Source organism: Pristiophorus japonicus, chromosome 10, assembly GCF_044704955.1.
Source record: "Pristiophorus japonicus isolate sPriJap1 chromosome 10, sPriJap1.hap1, whole genome shotgun sequence".
Lineage (NCBI taxonomy): Eukaryota > Metazoa > Chordata > Chondrichthyes > Pristiophoridae > Pristiophorus > Pristiophorus japonicus.
This window is the reverse complement of record NC_091986.1, coordinates 79,996,461-80,022,956: the sequence shown is the minus strand read 5'-3', so window position 1 is coordinate 80,022,956 and position 26,496 is coordinate 79,996,461. Positions and strand designations below refer to the sequence as shown.

Below are 26,496 nucleotides of genomic sequence, written 5' to 3'. Positions count from 1 at the left end.
GATTCACCAGAACAATACCAGGGCTGAAAGGGTTAATTTAAGAGGACAGGTTGCAAAGACTGGGCTTGTATTCCCTTGAGCATAGAAAATTAAGGGTGATCTAATTGAGGTTTTTAAAATGCTTAAAGGATTTGATAGGGTAGATAGAGATAAACGACTCCCTCGAGTGGGAGAGTCCAGAACAAGGGGGCATAACCTTAAAATTAGAGCTAAACAATTAAGGGTGAAGTCAGGAAGCACGATAGTAAAATCTGGAACAAAAGTAAAATACTGCGGATGCTGGAATCCGAAATGAAAACAGAAAATGCTGGAAATCTGAGGGTCAGGCAGCATTCGTAGAGGGAAACAGAGTTAACGTTTCGGTCTGTGACTCTTCAGAACTGGCAAAAGTTTGAAATTGAACAGATTCTTAAGGAAGTGCAAGGGGCACTGAGAGGGGGAGGGGAGGGGAGGAAAGAACAAAAGGGAAGGTCTGTGATAGGGTGGAAAACAGGAGAGATTTGAGACACACAAGGGATGATGGGCCAAATTGAGATGGTAATGGCATAAGTTAGGAAACAAAAGATGAGGCTAAATAAGTGAATGCCAGAATAATTACCAACTGCCATGGGAAACAGAGAAAAATAATAATAAAAAGGGGGGGGGGGGGTGGTTGTAAAAAAAAGGGAGGAAAGGGAACAAAATATGGGCAAAGGTTATGGTCTGAAATTGTGAACTCGATGTTGAGTCCAGACGGCTCCAATGAAGCTCAACGCAAGCTCGAGGAACAGCACCTCATATTTTGTTTAGGCACTTTACAGCCTTCTGGACTCAACAGAGAGTTCAACAATTTCAGAGAGATTATTGTTAGATAAGTGTATTAAGGAATATCGAACAAAGGCAGGTAAATGGACTTAAGGTACAGAACAGCCATGATCGAATTGAATGGCAGAACAGCCTTGAGGGCCAGAATGGCCTACTTCTGTTCTTGTGTTTATAACTTAAGAGGTTCAGAGCACTTTCTTGCAAACATCCCCCATCGAAGTATTTATTACCCATGCCCAATATATCACCAGGTCCCTTACTCACTTTTCCTGCACAATCCTGTGGAGAGCATTGTGATCCTGGTCAAAAACTTTTGTAGTAAGTGCCTACATCTTGAGGAACTTCACCTCAGAGTTGTTGAGCTTGAATCTGAGGTGCAGACATTGCAGGGCATCAGCGAGGGGGAGTGTTACCTGGGCACTTTGATCAAGGTGGCAGTCATACCCCTTAGGTTAAGTAGTGCTGCAGGTCTTGTTAATGGTCAGGGACAGGAGGGAGTGACTGCAACTCAGGTAGGTAAGGGGACCACAGATGCAGTGCTGGAGGAGCCTCAGCCTATGCCCTTATCCAACAGGTATGAGGTTTTTGCTGCCTGTGTGGATGAGGGAAAAGCCTACAGGATGGATGAGCAGGTTGTCCATGGCACCATGGTGCAGGAGGCCATTCAAGTGGCTGGAATGAAAGGGAATGTAATTGTGGTAGGGCACAGTATAATCAGAGAGATAGATACTGTTCTCTGTAGCCATGACCGGGAGTTTCGAAGGTTATGCTGCTTGCCCTGTGCCATGGTTAAAGAAGTCTCCTTGCGGCTGGAAAAGAACTTGGGACCCAAGTTTCGGGCCGCGCCTAGAACGGCGCTGCCCCGAACTGGACGCCTGTTTTTCGCGCCACAAAGTGTGCCTAAAAAATACTTACCGATTCTCCGGCTCCTTGCAGGTCCTCTGGAGCTGGGCGTGACGCAGCAAGAGCTGTGGGGGGGGGGGGGGGGCGGAGCCAGGTCCCTGCACTGAAAACAGTGCCGGGACCTCTGCACATGCGCGCTACAGTGGGCACGCATGTGCAGTAGCTCCAGGCGCCCAAAACTGTGTGGGAGGGGCCCGAAGCACGCAGCCCCTAACCCTGGCCGAATGGCCTCACTGGGGCTGCGTGGATAAGGCTGCACCTCCCACGCCCAGCTCCTGCTTCCTCCCGACTGGACCCGACCCCCCCCCGGACCTGACCCCCGCTCCACCCCCCCGCCCCCGACTTGACCCCAGATCCACCCCCCCCCCCCCCCCTGGCCCGACTCGCGCCTCCCCCACCCCCCCGGACCCGACCCGGCTCCTAGCCGCCTACCTGTAAATCCGGTGCCCAGCCGGGCCCAGCCCGTTCAGCCTCCTTCTCCTTTCTCCCTCCCTCCTCCCCTCTTCCTCTTCCCCTTCCCCCTTCCCTCCCTTCTCCCCCTCCCTCGCTGTCAGAAACAGAGACACTGACAGACAGAGAGTGAGAGACACACACACACACACAGACAGAGAGAGATAGAGACACCGACAGAGACACACTGGGGGGGAGGGGGGGGGGGGCTGTCCCAGCACGCTGTTGGAGGGCTCCCGGTTCTGCAGTCGGTAAGTAGAAAATGTTTTATTTATTGATTTTTTTATTTTTTTTATTTTTTATTAATTATTTTTGATTGATTTATTGGTTGATTTATTGATGTATTTATCATTTATTATTGATGATGGCTCTTTATTTGTAAAACTGAAGTATTTAATGTTTGTAAACTTCCCTTTAAACCCCCCCGCCCCTCCCATTCCCTACGCCTGATTTGTAACCTACGCCTGATTTTCTAAGTGTAGCCAAAGTTTTTCTGAGCGTACAAAAATCTACACTTACTCCATTCTAAGTTAGTTTGGAGTAAGTTTTCACTGCCTAAACTTTCAAAACGGGCGTTAGTCGGACACGCCCTCTTTTGAAAAAAAAAAATCTGTTCCAAACTGAAACTGTTCTAACTGACTAGAACTGGAGCAAACTAAATGCCGAGAATTGCAATTTCTAAGATACTCCATTCTAAACCAGTTGCTCCAAAAAAACAGGAGCAACTCAGGCCGAAACTTGGCCCCTTGGAGTGGGAAGGGGAGGATCCAGTTATCATGGTTCACCTAGGAACCACAACATAGGTATAACTAGGAATAAAGTTCTGCTGAAAGAGTTTGAGGATTAAAATTAAAAAGCAGATCAAAGATAATAATCTCTGGATTATTACCTGAGCCACATGCTAACTGGTATAGGGATAAGCAGATTAGAAAGTTAAATGCGTGACTCAAAGAGTGGTGTGGGAGGCAGGGGTTTTGCTTCATAGGGCACTGGCACAAGTACTGAGGAAAAAAGGGAGCTGTTCCATTGGGACGGGCTCCATTTGAACCGGGCTGGAACCAGTCTCCTGGTGAATCGAATAACTAGGGCATTAGAAAGGGCTTTAAATTTATGAAGGGGGAGGTGGGGAGGATTCAGGAAAGAGTAAATTTAAAAGCAGCAAGAGAAATGTCAAGGCTCTAGAGCAGAGCAGAGTTTTGGATAAAAATAAGCAGAGTGGGTCAGGAAGGGACAAAGGTAATAGGGCATTACTGATAAAGGTGACATCAAGGAAAAATAGACAACGGTCAGAGCTAAAGGCACATCTGAATGCACGAAGCATTCGCAACAAAATAGAATTAATAGCGTAGATAGAAATTAATAGGTTTGATTAAATAGCCATTACGGAGACCAGTTGCAAAGTGACCACTGTTGGGAACTAAATATTCCAGGATACTTTACTTTTAGATGAGATAGGCAAAATGGTAAAGGAAGAGGGGTAGCCCTGATAATAAAGAATTGAACAAAGACAGGAGAGAGAAAGGATCTTAGCTCGGAAAATCAAGAACTAGAATCAGTTTGGGTGGAGCTAAGAAACAGCAAGTGGCAGAAAACATTGGTGGAAGTTGTTTATAGGCCTCCAAACAGTAGTGGTAATGTAGGGCACAGTATAAATCAGGAAATTAGAAGTGTATGTAACAAAAATAATGAAATAACCATGGGGGACTTTAATCTACAAATTGACTGGGCAAACCAAATTTGCAGTAATAGTGTGGAGAACGAATTCATGGAATGTATACAAGATGGTTTTCTAGATCAGTATGTTGAGGAACCACCTAGAGGACAGGCTATTTTAGATCTAGTATTGTGCAACGAGAAAGGGCTAATTAATAATCTTGTAGTAAAAGGATCCTTCGGGAAGAATGACTATAATATAATGGAATTTTACATTAAGTTTGAAAGTGATTTAGTTAAATCAGAAACTAGGGTCCTAAAATCTAAACAAAGGAAACTTACGTAGGTGTGAGGGGAACGTTGGCTAAGGTAGATTGGGAAACTACAACAGTTAGGATGGTAGACAAGCAATGGCTCGCCTTTAAAGAATTAATACATAATTTACAACATGCAGCAGCTCAGAGTGGGAAAAGAGAGTTTGGTAAGTGGGAGAGTTCGGTGAAGTGGGGAAGGGAGGTGTTGCTTTGCCTAGTTTTTCCTAACTTTTTCTGCAGAGCGGCGGCGTACCTGTGCAGGAGCAGACTGAGGCCAGAGAGTGGGGATAAAAGCCACAGCAGACCACAGCAAACGGCCAGTGTGATCTCCTGGACTAGTTTTAATAGCCTGGTTGAGTCGGAGAGGAATTTTCCCAGATTTTTTCCCCAATTGGCCTGAGTTTTTAAAATCTGTTTTTTTGCCTCTCCCAGGAGATCGCATGGCTGCGGGTGAGGAGAACTCTGCTGTGTGATATCACAGGTAAGGCAGGTAAGTGATCGTGGACTAAGTTTTTCTTTTAAATTAACACTTGATTAACGCTAAACTAATTAATTAAATAAAATAATGGGAAAACAGGAGATGTGTTGCTGCTGCACTTTTTGGTCCAGGGCGACTACATCTTCGGTAAATATCCAAGGCTCGACGAACTTCGGGTCAGAGTTGAGGAGCTGGAGTCCGACGAGCTGCAGACATTGCGAGACATCAGGGAGAGAGAAAGTTAACTGGACCTTTTGCTCCAGGAGACAGACACACCCTTGCATTAAATACTTTAGAATTGACACGTGGTCAGGGACAGGAATGTGTGACTGCGACTGAAGCAGGTAAGGGGATCCAGGAGGTAATATTGCAGGAGCCTCAATCCCTGCACTTGTCCAATAGATTTGAGGTTCTTGCGACCCTTGTGGACAAGCGTGCAGACTGCAGGGTGGACGAGCAGACTGACCAAGGCACCGTGGTGCAGAAAGACATTCAAGTGGGGGGAGTAAAGAGGCAGGTGGTTGTAGTAGGGGATAGATAGGGTTCTCTGCAGCCGAGAGCGTGCGTCCAGAATGCTGTGTTGCCTACCCGGTGCCAGGGTAAAGGACATCTCCGGGCAGGAGAAGAACTTGGAGTGGGAGGGGGAGGATCCAGTTGTCGTGGTACACGTAGGTACCAATGACATAGATAGGACTAAGAAATAGGTTCTGCTGAGAGAGTTTGAACAGCTAGGGACTAAATTGAAAAGCAAAACCACAAAGGTAATAATCTGCATTATTACTTGAGCCACGAGCAAATTGGTATAGGATCAATAGAATCAGAAAGATGAATGCATGGCTTAAAGGTTGCTGTGGGAGCAGTGGGTTTTGATTCATGAGGCACTGGCACCAATACTCGGAAAGAGAGAGCTGTTCTGTGGGGACGGACTACACCTGAACTATGCTGGGACCAGAGTTCTAGCGAACCAAATAACTAAATGGGGGGGGCGGTGGGGAAGAGGGGGGGGGGGGAACGGTCGCAGTCGAGAGGAATCTAGAATGCTAAAGAGAAATGAAAAGGAAGCAATGTAGGAAAGTGATTGTGGTAAGGATAATCAGATGATGTCAGGAAGGGACAGAGGATACAAACAAAAAAAGAGTGCACTAACAAATAGGATCCAGGTAAGAAAAAATAGCGATAAGACAAATAGGGCTACAGTACAAAATAATGTTAAGATGTCTAATAATGTTAAAAAGACAAATCTAAAAGCACTGTATCTGAATGCATGAAGGATCTGTAATAAGGTAGACGAATTAACAGCAAAAATAGATGAAAACGAATACGATATAGTTGCAATTACGGAGGCAGGGTGATCAGCGTTAGGAACTGAATAACCAAGGATATTCGATATTTGGGAAGGACAGGCAAAAAGGAAGAGGGGATAGTGTGTCGTTGTTAGTAAAGGATGAAATCAGAGCAATAGTGAGAAAGGATATTGGCTCAGAAAATCAAGATGTAGAATCAGTTTGGGTGGAGCTAAGGAGCACCATGGGGCAGAAAACATTGGTGGCAGTTGTCTATCAGCCTCCAAACAGTAGTGGTAGTGTAGGGGACGGCATCAAACAGGAAATTAGAGATGCATGTAACAAGGGTACTACAGTAATCGTAAGTGACTTTAATCTATATAGCCAAACCAAATTAGTAATAATACTGTGGCAGATGAATTCCTGGAGTGTGTATGAGATGGTTTTTTTAGACCAGTATGTTGAGGAGCCTACTAGGGAACAAGCTATCCTAGATTGGGTATTGTGTAATAAAGGGTCTTGTTGTGCGGGATCCTTTAGGAAAGAGTGACCATAACATGACTGAATTCTTTATAAAAGGTGGAAAGTGAACTAGTCCAATCCGAAACTAGGATCCTAAAATCTAAACAAAGGAAGTATGAGGAATGAATTGGCTATGATAGATTGGGAAGATTAATTAAAAGGACATGACGGTGGATAGGCAACGGCTAACATTTAAGGAACGAATGCATGAATTGCAACAGTTATACATTCCTATCTGGAGTAAAAACAAAAAGGAATAATGGCCCAACCATGGCTAACAAAATAAATTACTGATAGTATTAGATTCAAAGAGGAGTTATATAGGGCCCAAGTTTCCACATGATTCGCGCCTGATTTTTAGGAGCAACTGGTGGAGAACGGACTATTTTAGAAATCGCAATTCTCCACATTTTTTTTTCTGTAGTTCTAGTCAGGTAGAACAGTTCTAGTTTAGAACAGAATTTTTTCTTCAAAAGGGGGCGTGTCCGGCCACTGACGCCTGATTTGAAAGTTTCCACAGTGAAAATGTACTCCAAACTAAAGTAGAATGGCGCCAGTGAAGATTTTTGTAGAACTGAAAAAACCTGTTCTACACATTAAAAAATCAGGCGCAGGTTACAAATTAGGCGCCCAGAACGAGGTGGGGGGGGGGAAGGGAACTCATTAAATTTGACAATAAATCCTTATTTATACTTCTACAAATATTATACAAATAAATCCAACCTGAATAAACATTTATAAGCCAAGAAAAGATTAAATAAACCATCTTCCTACCTGTGTGAAAGTGCTTCAGCCAGGGAGAATTCTGCAGCTGTTCGTGCCGCTGAGCGAGAGAGGGAGGGAGAGAGAGAGAGAGGGAGGGAGAGAGAGAGAGGGGGGGAGAGAGAGAGGGGGGGAGAGGGGGAGAGGGAGGGAGGGGAGGGGGGGAGGGGAGAGAGGGTGTCGGGGGGGGGGGGGAGCGGGTGTCGGGTCGGGGGGGGGGGCGGGCCTCGGGTCGGGGAGCGGGACTCGGGTCGGGGGGGGAGAGCGGGTCTCGGGTCTCTGTCGGGGCGGGGGGAGCGGGTGTCGGGTCGGGGCGGGGGGGGGGGGGGAGAGCGGGTGTCGGGTCGGGGCGGCGGGGGGAGCGGGTCTCGGGTGTCGGGTCGGGGCGGGGGGGGGGGGGGGGAAAGAGAGCGGGTGTCGGGTCGGGGCGGGCAGGGGGGGGAAGCGGGTCTCGGTCAGGGCGGGTGTCGGGTCGGGTCTGGTCGGGGGGGGGGGGGGCGGGTGTCGGGTCTGGTCGGGGGGGGGTGGAGCAGGAGCTGGCCGTGGGAGGAGCCTCATTCACGCAGCCCCAGTGAGGCCATTCAGCCAGGGCTAGGGGCTGCGTGCTTCGGGCCCCTCCCACACAGTTCGGCGCCTGGAGCTACTGCAGTGCCGATTGTAGCGCGCATGTGCAGAGGTCCCGGCACTGTTTTCAGCGCAGGGACCTGGCTCCGCCCCCCCCCCACAGCTCGTGCCGGCTGCGCCGAGTGCCACAGGACTTGTAAGTCGGTGGAGACTACCGAGGATTTTTTTAGGCGCCGTTTTAGGCACGAAAAACGGGCGCCCAGCTCGGAGGGGCGCCCGTTATTTTTCTTGTGGAAACTTGGGCCCATAAAGTTGCCAGAAAAAGTAGCAAACCTGAGGATTTGGAGCAGTTTAGAATTCAGCAAAAAAGGACCAAGAGGCTGATTGAAGAGAGGAAAAAGAGAGTAAACTTGCAAGTTTATAAACATAAAACAGACGTCAAAAGTTTCTACAAGTACGTAAAACAAAAAGATTAGTGAAGACAAATGTAGGTCTTTTACAGACAGAAACGGGAGAATTTATAATGGGGAACAAGGAAATGGCAGAACAATTAAATAAATATTTCAGATCTGTCTTCACGGAAGAGGACACAAATAACGTCCCAGAAATGCTAGGGAACCAAGGGTCTAGTGAGCAAGAGGAATTAAAGGAAATGATTATTAGTAAGAAAATAGTGCTGGAAAAACTAATGGGACTGAAGGCCGATAAATCCCCAGGGCCTGATGATCTGCATCCCAGAGTACTAAAAGAGATAGCCATGGAAATAGATGATGCATTGGTTGTCATCTTACAAAATTCTATAGATTATGGAACAGTTCCTGCAGATTGGAGAGTGGAAAATATAACCCCACTATTTAAAAAAGGAAGGAGAGAAAACAGGGCACTACAGACCGGTTAGCCTAACATCAGTAGTAGGAAAAATGCTAGAGTCTATTATAAAGGATGTGATAACGGCACAATTAGATAATATCAACGGGATTAGACAAAGTCAACATGGATTTATGAAAGGAAAATCATGTTTGACAAGCCTACTGGAGTTTTTTGAGGATGTATCTGATAGAAAAGATAAGGGAGAACCAGTGGATGTAGTGTATTTGGATTTTCAGAAGGCCTTTGATGAAGCCCCACAAGAGGTTAGTGCACAAAATTAAAGCACATAGGATTGGGGGTAATGTACTGGCATGGATTGAAAATTGGTTAACTGACAGGAAACAGGGCCCAAATTTACCTAGGAGTTGCTCAGTTTTTTTTTTGAGCAACTTGATTTTTCTGGAGTAACTTATAAATCTCCATTCTGCACATTCAATTTGCGCCAGTGTAAGTGAATTAGTTTGGATTTTTAAAAATTTAGTATTTTTTTTCCAAAAGGGGGAGTTACCAGCCACCTACGCCCGTTTTGGCCATTTAAGCCAGCTAAAAGTTGCTCCAAACTAACTTAGGCCAGCGTATGGCCACTTGTGGCCGCACACAAAATCATTGCGTAGAGTTAAGAAATCAGCACAGGTAGGTACTTAATGACTTGACTAAAGAATGTGAATAGGATCAAACAGCTATACAGGACATATGACAAACTTCGCAAAGTTAATTTAATATACAACAGAAGCATTCATGGAAGCTTAAACTACAAAAATAGTGAAGAGACAAAACATATTTACATAATTTTTTCAAAATATCCAAATAAAAAGTTAGCCCCCCCCCACCCCCGATCAAAACTCTCCTCACTAAACAAAGCACAAACATCAATAAATAAAAAATAAAACTCAAGTCCTACCTCAGCCCGGGAAGTCAGCGGGCTGCCCAGCGCGCGTCGTGATGCCACTCGGCCTGGGATAGGGGCGGGATATCAGGTCCCACGCTGCAGAGGAGCTACTGCGCATGCACGAAACCTTCAGTACGCATGCGTTGAGCTGCCGGCACTCTTGAGCGCAGGACACTAGCTCTGCCCCCTAATTGAATAGCTACGCCGCGCCAAGCCATGGGAGAGGCCAGAGCGGCCAGAATACGCGGACAATTTTTTTGGCGCCGTTTTTAATCCTAGGAAGTCGGCACACCTCGGGTGAGTGCGCCAGAAATCGGCAGGGGCCAATTTTGAGCCCACAGAGTAGGAATAAATGGGTCTTTTTCAGGGTGCCGGACAGTGACTAGTGGGGGGCCCCAGCTATTCACATATATACATACATATACACAAATAATTTGGATCAGGGAACCAAATGTAATATTTCCAAGTTTGCTGACGACACAAAACTAGAGTTGTGAGGAGGATGCAAAGACGCTGCAAGGCGATTTAGATAGGTTGAGTGAGTGAGAAAACACATGGCAGATGCAGTATAACGTGGATAAATGTGAAGTTATCCACTCTGGTAGGAAATACATAAGGACGAAGTATTATTTAAATGGTGATGGCTTGGGAAGTGTCGATATACAGAGGGACCTGGGTGTCCTTGTACACCAGTCACTGAAAGCAAACATGTAGGTGCAGCAAGCAGTTAGGAAGGCAAATGGTATGTTGGCCTTCATTGCAAGAGGATTTGAGTATAGGAGCAAGGATGTCTTACTACAGTTATACAGGGCCTTGGTGAGATTGCACCTGGAGTATTGTGTGCAGTTTTGGTCTCCTTACCTAAGAAAGGATATACTTGCCATAAGGGAGTGCAGCGAAGGTTCACCAAATTGATTCCTGGGATGGCAGGACTGTTGTATGAGGAAAGATTGGGTCGACTAGACCTTTAATCACTAGAGTTTAGAAGAATGAGAGAGGATTCAGTTGAAACGTATAAAATTCTGATGGGGTTGGATAGAATGGATGCGGGGAGGGTGTTTCCCCTGCTATGAAGTCTGGAACAAGGGTCACAGTCTCAGGATTCGAGGTAGGAAATTTAGGATCGAGATGAGGAGAAATTTCTTCACTCAGAGGGTGGTGAACCTGTGGAATTCTCTACCACAGAAGACTGTGGAGGCCAAGTCACTGAATATATTTAAGAGGGAGATAGATTCCTAGACACAAAAGACATCAAGGGGTATGGGAAAAAAGCAGGAATATGGTGTTGAGATAGAGGATCAGCCATGATCATATTGAATGGTCACTGAATGATCATTGAACCACAGCTGACACTACAATGCACATTAATTTCAACAAATCATTTAATTCTTGTCATTTTAAGCACACCATGTTCTTCAGCGCCATAAATTAATGAATTAATTACTTACTCAGTGGATATTTTTATTGCCACAAACCAGTAAAACAGTTTGTTGTACTACTTTATATTGGTAAACTTACTTTATTTTTGGTGTTGTCATCTGTTGTGTATGTGTCTGTTTTCAGAGGCCAAGTTAGGAATGTTGCAATAGAGAGAAAAATTAAAACAAATAAAACACATTCACGTATAACATATGAAAATCTAAAAAACTACTACATCTATCCTTTAAAAATGTATCAATTATATTGTAGCAAATGATTGAAGACTATTTAGCTTCTGAGATTCATTACAAGAGGTCCTGGTGAAAATGACAAATCACAGTACTTGTTGCAGTGTATATCAACATCTATCTGAACAAAATAATGATCCCTTTGTGTGCACAAACCCTAGAACAGGAGGAGTATGGAACAAGAAGCAGCTGGAAATGCAGAAGAGGTTGATCGGGATCTGAACAAAAGCGTTCAGTTCCGATGCAGGGTCACCCTAAAGAACTACCCTGAAGGATCACATCCAAAGCATTTAGCATTAAGTGAAAGATGGGTTTTCTTTTATTTTTATCTCTAACAAAATGCCATTTGGTTCATCAGGGAAAGGTTGGTGATATATGTACAGTTAAAAAATAAATACAGGACTCCATCCAGCAGACCATATTAAAGACGCTCCCCAGTTTATTAATTTGATGATAGATAATACTGATTTTTCTTTCACCAGGCAAAGCAACTACCTTTACCATTTTCAAAAAAGTAAAGCCTTTTATTTGAACATTCCAAAAAGCAAGACATTAAATGCAAATCTATACAGTTTGCAAGAGTAACAGTTCTATTGTAATTATTTTCCCTTTTTTTCTAATTGAGCCTCATCTTAACAGAGACTATAGCATAGCTAAGGCAGGTAAGCAATCTATATTTATCAATGCTAAGCTAAAGTTGGCTAGTAGATTTAGAGTCCAGCCTTGTTAACAGAAAGAAATTAGACTTGCAAGTGGCAAAATAATTCTGAAATCTAAATATTGAACCAAGAAAAACAGCTTTTGCAAACAGAGTGGTTTTAAATTCATAGCACCAGAATGAGTTAAGTTAAAGAGCAGCGAAGATGGATCTTAGCTAAAGAAAATTGAACTGCTGTGCCAACACTGCATGTATTCGGCACTGTTCAATTTGAAGATGGTACTGCGGATGTAGCCTTTTGTAGAGTTTCCCTGAAACATTAATCAGGCTTGGCTCACTCAAGAATGCATGGAGGATGCTCTTAAATGGTGCATGCAATTTGAAACATTTTTTTAAAAACAGAAAATGTGCAGTACAGAACCAAATGCAGATATTCTAACAGTATTGAAAACTGTTATGTTTCAGAATCATGTTCAGCACACCAGAATGTGCACTGATGGATGTTTGAGAAGGTTCTTTTCTACAGATGGCTATAGATAATCCTTAATGTGGGAAAGAACAATAGCTCAACAGAATTACATGATATTTACCTTTTAACTATTCAGAATTAAATAAAATAATTTAAACTGTTTAATCTATTAATATTTTTTCAATGTAATGGTTTAAACAGGTGCCGGATAAAGTGCAAGAAATAACTGGAAAAAGCCAGTGGTACAATTGCATCTCCCTGGATCAACATGACAAGCACTTCTGAATGTCAAAAATCATGATGGGAAGAAATGGTGATACTGGTTGGACAACTGGAGAACGTAAGTATTTTAATTATGATAGAAAGACAGACAAAGCACAAATTAAGAAGTCCAATTTTCAGATCCATGATCAATCCAGTGGATATGACATGATTGGACTTTCAAAAAACACTTAGGGTCGCATTAGAGACTTGTTGTAAAGGTAAAGGCCTATTGATATTAAAAGTAATAAAGATGTCTGGATGGAAGGACAGCTGAAGGAAAGGAGAGAGTTAGATTAATGGATATTTTGCAGGTTGGCCTATTGCCAACATTCCCATAGGTCTGTTTTGGGACTTCTCTATATACATACGTTATTTGGATATGGCTAAAGAGGGAATATTAAAATTTACTAATAAAAATTTGGGAATATAATGACCATGACAGGATGCCCCCATGGCAACTAAATTACATTTGAAGCGTAGTCACTATGTTGTCGGCAAATATTGCAGACAGTTGTCAGGCAACAAGGTTCCACAAACAGCAAATGACCAGTTAATCTGTTCTTGGTGCTGTTAGTTGAGGGAAGAATGCTGGCTTGCACACTGAGAACTTCCTGCTTTGCTGTAAATAGCATCATGGAATCTGTTAAAACCACCTGAGCACGCAGGTGAGTGCCACAGTTTAACGTTTAATCTGAAAATCGGCACATTGAACAATACAGCGCTCCCTTCAGGAAGTTCCAGAGTGTGGTTGCAACCCATGACTCTCTTTAGCCAGGACTGCACATCGACATGATGGGAAGGCTTGCATGCTCCTATGACCCCGAGTGCTCTGAAGGCTTGTGTGCACCTATGATCGAGTGCACTGTTGGCAGGAGTGCAATTCAGGTAATACCGCCTAAACCAGACAGGTTGAAGTTTAAGGAGCCAGATTAAACACAGTCCATCAGTCCTCCTGGTAGGGGGTTGTGAGTCAGGCTAACACAACCACATAATTACCTTGTTACAGATTATGTTACCCGGAAAACTGTTTTGCACCATTGTTTTGAAAAGCATTAAAACAGCTGTTGAAGTAATTAGGGAAGAACAGGTTGGATTTTGATCCAGTAGATCTCATTGACATCAGATTTTAACCATGAGAAGACTTAGAGAAAGGTTTGGAATATGAGCAAAGATGGTTTTTAACTTCATTGATTTTACAAAAACATATGCAGATTGGCATGTTGTCAGTGGAATTTCCATGGATCGGTGTTGGGATAATATATATACATATATGTGTGTGTATTATATATAAACAATTATTTGGTCATGGGTAAAGAGGGAATATCACAATCCAGAGAAACACTCTGGAAGATCCTGAGGCACAAGGGAATTCCAGCAGACTATGACGACTCTGCATTGTGTCAGCAGAGAGCTAGGAATTTAAGTGGGAGTTTAAGTGTTAAAAAAAAATCTAAATTCATCTTTTTTATAGAAAAACTTTAAACTGCCAAATTGTTGGAATTAAATATCCCAATTAAACTATTCTAAGTTTACCTCGTCAGCATTTCCATCTTGCTGTCCTGTGGCTGAAATAAAAGTAGGAATGCTTGTTAGACATTACGTAGATACCAGAACTTCGCACTTGTGTTTAGCAGCATACAGTTTTGTCAGCTCACAAACACCATCTTGTAACAATTCCATCTATCTTCTACATATGTAGGTATTTTAGCATATAGTTACATTTACACCGTCATTATCAAGTTGTAGAAAACCAAAAAGAAAATCCCTTTTTTGTGTTATTTCTTGTAAATTTTAGTGCTAAATTAACTTTAAATACAAGACATAAAAGATTTGAAATGTATCTGGAACAGCATCGATAAAATAGCAATATTTAAATAATTATGCTTGCACAACTCAAATGTATGAAATATATCACTATTTTCTGGGGAAGTTAAATAAATATCGGGATTGTGTTTATTGCTACTATGTCAAAAGCCCAGCGGGAGATCGAGAGCCAGCGGCAGTTGGTGAGAGGGGAGCGACCTGTCAAAAGCATACTGGTGCAGCTACAGCGGGAGAGAAAGCAAAATAGAAGTAGAAAGTAATCAAAAAGTGACGTCACAGCCAATGGGGTAAGTGATTGGCTGGTGTTGGGTGAGTAGCTTTTCTTTTATTTTTTATATCAGTAAGTGAACTATAACATTGTTATTACCAATTTAAGGGTATCTAAGGTTAAGACATGGCAGGAGAGCTCAGTCATGTGATATGCTCCTCCTGTACCATGTGGGAACTCGGGGACACTTCCGGTGTCCCTGACGACTACGTGTGTGGGAAGTGTATCCGCCTCGAGCTCTTGACGGTCCGCGTTGCAGAATTGGAGCTGAAGGTGGATTCACTCTGGAGCATCCACGATGCTGAGAATGACGTGAGTATCACGTGTAGTGAGTTGGTCGTACCGCAGGAGAAGGGTCCACAGCCAGATATGGAATGGAAGACCAACAGGAAGAGCAGTGCAAGAAAGATAGTGCAGGAGTCCCCTGTGGTCATCCCCCTGCAAAACAGATACACTGCTTTGAGTACTGTTGGGGAGGATGACTCATCAGGGGAGGGCAGCAGCAGCCAGGTTCATGGCACCGTAGGTGGCTCTGCTGCAAAGGAGGGCAGGAAAAAGAGTGGGAGCGCGATAGTGATAGGGGATTCGATGGTGAGGGGAATAGATAGGCGTTTCTGCGGACGCAACCGAGACTCCAGGATGGTATGTTGCCTCCCTGGTGCAAGGGTCAAGGATGTCTCGGAGCGGGTGCAGGACATTCTGAAATGGGAGGGAGAACAGCCAGTTGTCGTGGTGCACATTGGTACCAACGACATAGGTAAAAAAAGGGATGAGGTCCTACGAAAAGAATTTAAGGAGCTAGGAGCTAAATTAAAAAGTAGGACCTCAAAAGTAGTAATCTCGGGATTGCTACCAGTGCCACGTGCTAGTCAGAGTAGGAATCGCAGGATAGCGCAGATGAATACATGGCTTGAGCAGTGGTGCAGCAGGGAGGGATTCAAATTCTTGGGGCATTGGAACCGGTTCTGGGGGAGGTGGGACCAGTACAAACCGGACGGTCTGCACCTGGGCAGGTCCGGAACCAATGTCCTAGGGGGAGTGTTTGCTAGTGCTGTTGGGGAGGAGTTAAACTAATATTGCAGGGGGATGGGAACCTATACAGGGAGACAGAGGGAGACAAAAAGGAAGCAAAAGCAAAAGACAGAAAGGAGATGAGGAAAAGTGGAGGGCAGAGAAACCCAAGGCAAAGAACAAAAAGGGCCACTGTACAGCAAAATTCTAAAAGGACAAAGGGTGTTAAAAAAACAAGCCTGAAGGCTTTGTGTCTTAATGCAAGGAGTATCCGCAATAAGGTGGATGAATTAATTGTGCAAATAGATGTTAACAAATATGATGTGATTGGGATTACGGAGACGTGGCTCCAGGATGATCAGGGCTGGGAACTCAACATCCAGGGGTATTCAACATTCAGGAAGGATAGAATAAAAGGAAAAGGAGGTGGGGTAGCATTACTGGTTAAAGAGGAGATTAATGCAATAGTTAGGAAAGACATTAGCTTGGATGATGTGGAATCTATATGGGTGGAGCTGCAGAACACTAAAGGGCAAAAATCGTTAGTGGGAGTTGTGTACAGACCTCCAAACAGTAGTAGTGATGTTGGGGAGGGCATCAAACAGGAAATTAGGAGTGCATGCAATAAAGGTGCAGCAGTTATAATGGGTGACTTTAATATGCACATAGATTGGGCTAGCCAAACTGGAAGCAATACGGTGGAGGAGGATTTCCTGGAATGCATAAGGGATGGTTTTCTAGACCAATATGTCGAGGAACCAACAAGGGGGGAGGCCATCTTAGACTGGGTGTTGTGTAATGAGAGAGGATTAATTAGCAATCTCATTGTGCGAGGCCCCTTGGGGAAGAGTGACCATAATATGGTGGAATTCTGCATTAGGATGGAGAATGAAACAGTTAATTCAGAGACCATGGTCCAGAACTTAAAGAAGGGTAACTTTGAAGGTATGAGGCATGAATTGGCTAAGATAGATTGGCTAATGATACTTAAGGGGTTGACTGTGGATGGGCAATGGCAGACATTTAGAGAACGCATGGATGAATTACAACAATTGTACATTCCTGTCTGGCGTAAAAATAAAAAAGGGAAGGTGGCTCAACCGTGGCTATCTAGGGAAATCAGGGATAGTATTAAAGCCAAGGAAGTGGCATACAAATTGGCCAGAAATAGCAGCGAACCTGAGGACTGGGAGAAATTTAGAACTCAGCAGAGGAGGACAAAGGGTTTGATTAGGGCAGGGAAAATGGAGTACGAGAAGAAGCTTGCAGGGAACATTAAGGCGGATTGCAAAAGTTTCTATAGGTATGTAAAGAGAAAGAGGTTAGTAAAAACAAACGTAGGTCCCCTGCAGTCAGAATCAGGGGAAGTCATAACGGGGAACAAAGAAATGGCAGACCAATTGAACAAGTACTTTGGTTCAGTATTCACTAAGGAGGACACAAACAACCTTCCGGATATAAAAGTGGTCAGAGGGTCTATTAAAGAGGAGGAACTGAGGGAAATCTTTATTAGTCGGGAAATTGTGTTGGGAAAATTGATGGGATTGAAGGCCGATAAATCCCCAGGGCCTGATGGACTGCATCCCAGAGTACTTAAGGAGGTGGCCTTGGAAATAGCGGATGCATTGACAGTCATTTTCCAACATTCCATTGACTCTGGATCAGTTCCTATCGAGTGGAGGGTAGCCAATGTAACCCCACTTTTTAAAAAAGGAGGGAGAGAGAAAGCAGGGAATTATAGACCGGTCAGCCTGACCTCAGTAGTGGGTAAAATGATGGAATCAATTATTAAGGATGTCATAGCAGCGCATTTGGAAAATGGTGACATGATAGGTCCAAGTCAGCATGGATTTGTAAAAGGGAGATCATGCTTGACAAATCTTCTGGAATTTTTTGAGGATGTTTCCAATAAAGTGGACAAAGGAGTACCAGTTGATGTGGTATATTTGGACTTTCAGAAGGCTTTCGACAAGGTCCCACACAGGAGATTAATGTGCAAAGTTAAAGCACATGGGATTGGGGGTAGTGTGCTGACGTGGATTGAGAACTGGTTGTCAGACAGGAAGCAAAGAGTAGGAGTAAATGGGTACTTTTCGGAATGGCAGGCAGTGACTAGTGGGGTACCGCAGGGTTCTGTGCTGGGGCCCCAGCTGTTTACATTATACATTAATGATTTAGACGAAGGGATTAAATGTAGTATCTCCAAATTTGCGGATGACACTAAGTTGGGTGGCAGTGTGAGCTGCGAGGAGGATGCTATGAGGCTACAGAGTGACTTGGATAGGTTAGGTGAGTGGGCAAATGCGTGGCAGATGAAGTATAATGTGGATAAATGTGAGGTTATCCACTTTGGTGGTAAAAACAGAGAGACAGACTATTATCTGAATGGTGACAGATTAGGAAAAGGGAAGGTGCAACGAGACCTGGGTGTCATGGTACATCAGTCATTGAAGGTTGGCATGCAGGTACAGCAGGCGGTTAAGAAAGCAAATGGCATGTTGGCCTTCATAGCGAGGGGATTTGAGTACAGGGGCAGGGAGGTGTTGCTACAGTTGTACAGGGCCTTGGTGAGGCCACACCTGGAGTATTGTGTACAGTTTTGGTCTCCTAACTTGAGGAAGGACATACTTGCTGTTGAGGGAGTGCAGCGAAGATTCACCAGACTGATTCCCGGGATGGTGGGACTGACCTATCAAGAAAGACTGAATCAACTGGGCTTGTATTCACTGGAGTTCAGAAGAGTGAGAGGGGACCTCATAGAAACGTTTAAAATTCTGACGGGTTTGGACAGGTTGGATGCAGGAAGAATGTTCCCAATGTTGGGGAAGTCCAGAACCAGGGGTCACAGTCTAAGGATAAGGGGTAAGCCATTTAGGACCGAGATAAGGAGAAACTTCTTCACCCAGAGAGTGGTGAACCTGTGGAATTCTCTACCACAGGAAGTAGTTGAGGCCAATTCACTAAATATATTCAAAAGGGAGTTAGATGAAGTCCTTAGTACTCGGGGGATCAAGGGGTATGGCGTGAAAGCAGGAAGTGGGTACTGAAGTTTCATGTTCAGCCATGAACTCGTTGAATGGCGGTGCAGGCTAGAAGGGCTGAATGGCCTGCTCCTGCACCTATTTTCTATGTTTCTATGTTTCTATGTGTTGCAAGGCTGATCAGCAAACTAATTTTTTGCATTTCATTTTTAACATCCCATCTCCGGCTCTTGAATTTTGATTACTTTGGCTAACACACAGAAATATTGATTTGTTTAGTCACCAAAGACTTGCTGTTTTGAGAAAAAATATATATTTTTTTTTTTACAGGCAAGACTGTCACACTGTCTTAAAATGTCTGAGAGAGATGTCTGCACTATTGTTCTTCAAAACTGAATCAAGACACCCCAAGGACGAGCGCTTTATGAAGCACTTGTTGCTGCCCTGACATCTTGACATTCCAATCTAGTATAATGAATGATTATTAATGCTCTGCACGGCCGACTATCACGTGTGTCACTGGAGAAAGCTTTTAAGGGTGAGTTTGATAAAATCTAGCTCCAAGCAGTCAATGGCCAGCAGTTTTAAAAGCAGAGAACACAGCTGCAAGCAGCAACTGTGACATAGAAAAATAGAAAATAGGTGCAGGAGTAGGCCATTCGGCCCTACGAGCCTGCACCACCATTCAATATGATCATGGCTGATCATGAAACTTCAGTACCCCATTCCTGCTTTCTCTCCATACCCCTTGATCCTTTTAGTCGTAAGGGCCACATCTAACTCCCTTTTGTATATATCTAACAAACTGGTCTCAACAACTTTCTGTGGTAGAGAATTCCACAGGTTCACAATTCTCTGAATGAAGAAGTTTCTCCTCATCTCGGTCCTAAATGGCTTTCCGCTTATCCTTAGACTGGACTTCCCCAACATCGGGAACATTCTTCCTGCATCTAACCTGTCCAATCCCGTCAGAATTTTATATGCTTCTATGAGATCCCCTCTCATTCTTATAAATTCCAGTGAATATAAGCCTAATCGATCCAGTCATTCTTCATATGTCAGTAGCAGGACATTTGGAAAAGCAAAATTCGGTCAGACAGAGTCAGCATGGATTTATGAAGGGGAAGTCATGTTTGACAAATTTGCTGAAATTCTTTGAGGATGTAACAAACAGGGTGGATAAAGGGGAATCAGTGGATGTGGTGTATTTGGATTTCCAGAAGACATTCAATAAGGTGCCACATAAAAGGTTACTGCACAAGATAGAAGTTCATGGCGTTAGAGGTAATATATTAGCATGGATAGAGGATTGGCTAACTAACAGAAAACAGAGAGTCGGGATAAATGGTTCATTCTCTGGTTGGCAACCAGTAACTAGTGGGGTGCCGCAGGTATCAGTGCTGGGATCCCAACTATTTACAATCTATATTATTGACTTGGAAGAAAGGACTGAGTGTAATGTAGCCAAGTTTGCTGACGATATAAAGATGGGAGGAAAAGCAATGTGTGAGGAGGACACAACAAATCTGCAAAAGGACAGACAGGCTAAGTGAGTGGGCAAATATTTGGCAGATGGAGTATAATGTTGGCAAGTGTGAGGTCATGCACTTTGGCAGAAAAAAAATCAAAGAGCAAGTTATTATTTAAATGCAGAAAGATTGCAAGCAAAGTGGTGCAGTACAGCAGGACCTGGGAGTACTTGTGCATGAAACACAAAAGGATAATATGCAGGTACAGCAAGTGATCAGGAAGGCCAATGGAATCTTGGCCTTTATTGCAAAGGGGATGGAGTATAAAAGCAGGGAAGTCTTGCTACAGCTATGCTGGATATTGATGAGGCCACACCTGGAATACGGCGTAGTTTTGTTTTCCATATTTACGAAAGGATATACTTGCTTTGGAGGCAGTTCAGAGAAGGTTCACTAGGTTGATTCCGGAGATAAGGGGGTTGGCTTATGAGGAAAGGTTGAGTCGGTTGGGCCTCTACTCATTGGAATTCAGAAGAATGAGAGGTGATCATATCAAAACGTATAAGATTATGAGGAGGTTTGACAAGGTGGATGCAGAGAGGATGTTTCCACTGATGGGGTAGACTAGAGCTAGAGGGCATGATCTTAGACTAAGGGGCCGCCCATTTAAAACAGAGATGAGGAGAAATTTCTTCTCTGAGGGTTGTAAATCTGTGGAATTCTCTGCCTCAGAGAGCTGTGGAAGCTGGGACATTGAATAAATTTAAGACAGAAATAGACTGTTTCTTAAACGATAAGGGGATAAGGGGAGCGTGCAGGGAAGTGGAGCAGAGTCCATGATCAGATCAGCCATGATTTTATTGAATGGCGGAGCAGGCTCGAGAGGCCATATGGCCTACTCCTGTTCCTATTTCTTGTGTTCTTATGATCTTTTATAACATTTAGGGCAAGGAGAGCACTCAACAAGTACATAATCTATAAAAATAGAATAATTACTTTAAAGTACTTTGTTAAGTTACTAGTAGTTAGTATTATACTATCAGTTACTGAGACCCCAAACCATATGGATGACATTTTTTAGTCACTGCAGGTTCTGTTGTTCTGCCAATAAACTAGCACACATTTTTTTTTGAGTGACACAGTATCAGTACTCTTCTGTAGAATTGTGTGAATAATTGATCAAGTGTAGTACTATACCATATCAGTTATCTTAGTGACAACATTTTGCCCAAGTGCACTGCAACAGTAACTGGTCATTTTCAGACATTTTGACACAATAATAACAAAAGGATAACAATTATAAATGTAATCAAATGTAATCAGTGTACTCTTGGTTAGAATGGGTTACAAGTAAATTATACTTACATTCCAGGTTTCCTTTGCAAGTATTGATCCAAGTACTAAAGTTGGTATTTTCATCTACAAGACAGAAGTGAAATTACTATAATTCTCCTAAACAAAAACTGAACAACATATCAAAAAAGTAAAAAGACTTTTACACAACTCTTCACTTATGGGACTTGGTTTCAAACCCAAAGCCGACAAGGAATAAAGAACTTTTTATTCCAACATTTCTTAAAGGTCTTATGAAATGAATTTTGACAGTCTTAATTTAGTCCCTAATTGGAAAGTCCACAGGACTCAAGTTAGCAGTGTGAACCCTAACAAGCAGCACTATGAAATACTAGATCATTGCATCAGAATAGTCTATGGGTACTAAGGTGTTATGAGCAAGGCAAATGGAGCAAATACTAACATTGTATTAACCATAGATTGCATCCAGCTAAGAAATACAGAGCTAGAATTAAGTCAGTGAGCCATGCATACAAAATTCAAATTATAATATTTCAGCCAACAAGACTAAAATGGAACATTAACTCTTGGATGACTGCAACTTATTTTTGAACCAAGCTTTCATTACAAGATTACAAATAAAGGAATGAAGGCAGCCTTTGACCCATTCTAGCTCATCCATATAGCAGTTACAGTCCCCTTCATCATAGTATCCAATTATTAAACGATTTAATGATTTTTGCCTTCACTAACCTTGTGCGCTGAACATTCCCTGTGCAAAGAATTTTCTCAAATCAAATCAAAAGTTATCTTAAAAGTTCAAACCAGTGTCCCCTTGTGTACTGTCACTGTTTAATCTGAAGTACTGTTTTCAGGGCTATGTTATTTACTGACCTCTGGGAGATCATCTCTCTGTCACTTCATTTCTCCTGTCTTTCACCATACCGAGTCCTCTGAAACTATAGCTGTTTTTCGAATGTTCTTTTAATTTGGATTCCAAGAGCTTAGTGTCTGTGAGCCAGCAGCTGGCATGCATGCTGTAAAATCAATTTTCTATTGGTCGGCAGTGGGACTTTTTACTTGGGTCGACAGGTCTCCAACCATACAGAAAATTGATTTGCTGGGAGCTGGCATGTGGACGACAAACTCCCAGAATCCAAATTAAGAGAAATTTGCTGCCGCACAGCTTGGTCTGAAACGGGGTGCACTTAAACAATGGAATTTGGAGAGTGGGAATTCGGAGCAAAGGGGGAAGACGGTACTATTTTTTGCCTTTTGCCTCCAATTGTTGAAGTGGTGTGCGTTACAGGTAAATATTTAATTTAAATTACCTATAAAGCTTAAAATAGATCAGGTAATTGCTTCAAAAAAACTATAAGTTAATAAAATACATAAACTTTAATTAATTAAAATATTGGGATGGCAGTGCTGCAACTGCAGCATATGGGCGTTTGTAGAAAGCATCGCAATCTCAGACGACAATATCTGCACTAAGTGCCGGCATCTCAAGGAACTTCAGCTCAAAGTTATTGAGCTAGTCGAGGTTACAGACATTGTGGAGCATCAGGGAGGGGGAAAGTTACCTGGACACTTTGATCCAGGAGGCAGCCACACCCCTTAGGTTAGGTAGTGGCACAAGTCTGGTAAGTGGTCAGGGACAGAAGGGTGTGATTGCAAGGTCATCATCGCAGGCAGTCCCTTGGAATCGAGGAAGACTTGCTTCTACTCTTAGCATGAGTTCTTAAGGTGGCTGTACAGTCCAATTCGAGAACCACAGTTTCTGTCACGGGTGGGACAGACAGTGGTTGAAGGAAAGGGTGGGCGGGGAGCCTGGTTTGCCACATGCTCCTTCCGCTGCCTGCGCTTGATTTCTGCATGCTCTCGGCGACGATATTCAAGGAGCTCAGCATCCTCCCGGATGCATTTCTTCCACTTAAGGCGATCTTTGACCAGGGGCTCCCCAGGTGTCAGTGGGAATGTCGCACTTTATCAGGGAGGCTTTGAGGGTGTCCTTGTAATGTTTCCACTGCCCACCTTTGGCTCATTTTCCGTAGATGCGTTCTGAGTAGAGCGCTTGCTTTGGGAGTCTCGTGTCTGGCATGCAAACTATGTGGCCTGCCCAGCAGAGCTGATCAAGTGTGGTCAGTGCTTCAATGCTGGGGATGTTGGCCTGGACGAGGATGCTAATGTTGATGTGTCTGTCCTCCCAGGGGATTTATAGGATCTTACGGAGACATCGTTGGTGGTATTTCTGCAGCAACTTGAGATGTCTACTGTACATGGTTCACATCTCTGAGCCATGCAGGAGGGCGGTTATTACTACGGCCCTGTAGACCACGAGCTTGGTGACAGTTTTGAGGGCCTGGTCTTCAAACACACTTTTCCTCAGGCGGCCAAAGGCTGCATTGGCGCATTGGAGGCGGTGTTGGATCTCGTCGTCAATGCCTGCTCTTGTTGTTAGGAGGCTCCCGAGACAAGGGAAGTGGTCCACGTTGTCCAGGGCCACACGATGGATCTTGATGACTGGGGGGCAGTGCTGTGCGGCGAGGACAAGCTGGTGGAGGACCTTTGTTTTACTGATGTTTAGCATAAGGTCCATGCTTTTGTACGCCTCAGTAAATACGTCACTGCATCCTGGAGTTCAGCCAGTATGTGTGCACAGACGCTGGCAAGGTAAGGGGACCCCAGAGGCAGTGCTGGAAGAACCTCAGCCTTTGCTCTTATCCAACAGGTATGAGGTTCTTGCTGTCTGTGTTGATGAGGGAAAAGTCTACAAGGTGGATGAGCAAACTGACCACAGCAGCATAGTACGAGGCCATTCAATTGGGGGAAGTGAAGAGGAATGTTGTAGTGGTAAGGGACAGTATTGTCAGAGGGATAGATATGGTTCTCTGTAGTCTTGACTGAAAGTTCCGAAGGCTATGTTGCCTGCCTGGTGCCAGGGATAAGGATATCTCCTTGTAGCTGAAGAAGAATTTGAAGTGCGACAGGGAGGATCCAGTTGTCGTGGCCCACGCAGCAACCAACAGCATAGGTAGAACAAGGAATGTGGTCCCGCTGAGAGAGTGTTTGAGGAGCTAGGGTCCAAATTAAAACGCAGAACCTGAAATGGTAATAATCTCTGGATTGTTACCTGAGCCACGCAGAAATTGACGTCGGGACAAGCAGATCAAAAGTTAAATGCATTGTCAAAAGAGTGGTGTGGGAGGAAGAGGTTTCGATTCATGGGGCACTGGCACAAGTACTGGGGAAAGAAGGAGCTGTTCCTTTGGCGCGAGCTCCACCGGGCTGGGACCAGTGTCCTGATGAATCGAGTAACTAGGACTCTATATAAGACTTTAAACTAAAAGGAGGGTGCTGCACGGTGCGGTCAAGTGAAGGAAAATATAGAAATCTAAAGAGAAAAGTCAATACAACGGAGCAGTGTACCGATTTGGGTAAAGATAAGCAGAGTGTGACAGGAAGGGACACAGAGCTAGAAATTCCCCAGTCCGTCATTATTTGGTAAATATCATTTTAGTGAATTAATAATAAAAATTGCGCCACTTTTTAAGGGGGTAAATTTGGCCACAAAATACACCTGTCCTTAAAAAACGGTGTTGCACGACAATTTGCGTTACAAACCGCGATGTCACCAACTTTAGCCCGAGGACTATCAACACCAAAAATATAGGCCCCGTGAGGGGAGAACACACAAAAAAAATGGCAAACAAAAAATCAAAAATCACAATACATTTACAAAACCCTTAACTAAGTAACTGCTGCAAGAGAATTAATAAAAACTTTAACTTACTTTTTTTTGCAGGTCTTCCGACTTACCGATGTTTGAGGCTGCAATGCTTGCTTTTCTTGTGCATTTCTTTTTCATCCCAAAACGTGTTCGGCGAATGGCCAAACTTAGGCGGTGCATTTTTTTTCCGCGGTGCACCAGGACGATCTGCTTTTTGTCAATATTTTCAAAATGCCATTCTTAAGGTTTGGGGAATTTTGTGCAATTTATTTTAAGAACAAAAAAGCATTGTTAACGCAAATAAATTGCATTAAAACATGCATTAGGCTGGAGAAATTCTAGCCCTCTAGAGAGTTATAGCGCTAGCGAATAGTTGAATGCAGGGAATAATGGGGGAAAGTTAAAATTAAAGGCTCTTTATCTGAATAAATGAAGCATTCATAACAAGATAGACAAATTAGTGGCACGAACAGAGATAAGTGCAATTGGTCGAATAGTCATGACAGAGACGTGTTGCAAGGTGACCAAGGTTGGGAACAAAATATTCCAGGTTACTTAACATCTCAAAAAGACAGGTAGAATGGAAAAGGATGCGTTAATTTGCAACACCTAAAGCTCTGATTTGGTCCCCTTGATCACAAGACATGATTACTGATTGGTCCCCTTGGAGGATAAGACATACCCAGCAGTTTCTCTGGAATGTGTAATTAGAACATAAGAACATAAGAATTAGGAACAGGAGTAGGCCATCTAGCCCCTCGAGCCTGCTCTGCCATTCAACAAGATCATGGCTGATCTGGCCGTGGACTCAGCTCCACTTACCCGCCTGCTACCCGTAACCCTTAATTCCCTTATTGGTTAAAAATCTATCTATCTGTGACTTGAATACATTCAATGAGCTAGCCTAAACTGCTTCCTTGGGCAGAGAATTCCACAGATTCACAATCCTCTGGGAGGAGAAATTCCTTCTCAACTCGGTTTTAAATTGGCTCCCCCATATTTTGAGGCTGTGCCCCCTAGTTCTAGTCTCCCCGACCAGTGGGAACAACCTCTCTGCCTCTATCTTGTCTATCCCTTTCATTATTTTAAATGTTTCTATAAGATCACCCCTCATCCTTCTGAACTCCAACGAGTAAAGACCCAGTCTACTCAATCTATCATCATAAGGTAACCCCCTCATCTCCGGAATCAGCCTAGTGAATCGTCTCTGTACCCCCTCTAAAGCTAGTATATCCTTCCTTAAGTAAGGTGACCAAAACTGCACGCAGTACTCCAGGTGCGGCCTCACCAATACCCTACACAGTTGCAGCAGGACCTCCTTGCTTTTGTACTCCATCCCTCTCGCAATGAAGGCCAACATTCTATTCACC

At 43.7% G+C, this 26,496-nt stretch overlaps 1 protein-coding gene across 1 annotated transcript in view; it reads right to left on the bottom strand.

The window, feature by feature from the left end:
- The window catches only part of sugt1 (SGT1 homolog, MIS12 kinetochore complex assembly cochaperone), a 222,717-nt gene that overhangs the window by 139,510 nt on the left and 56,711 nt on the right, over nucleotides 1–26,496 (bottom strand). Inside the window, exons 6-8 of the mRNA XM_070891874.1 lie at nucleotides 21,469–21,522; nucleotides 14,084–14,115; nucleotides 11,011–11,045 (exon numbers count right to left, since the gene is read on the bottom strand). Of these exons, the coding sequence (XP_070747975.1) occupies nucleotides 11,011–11,045; nucleotides 14,084–14,115; nucleotides 21,469–21,522 (121 nt within the window). The remainder of the gene's footprint in view (nucleotides 1–11,010; nucleotides 11,046–14,083; nucleotides 14,116–21,468; nucleotides 21,523–26,496) is intronic.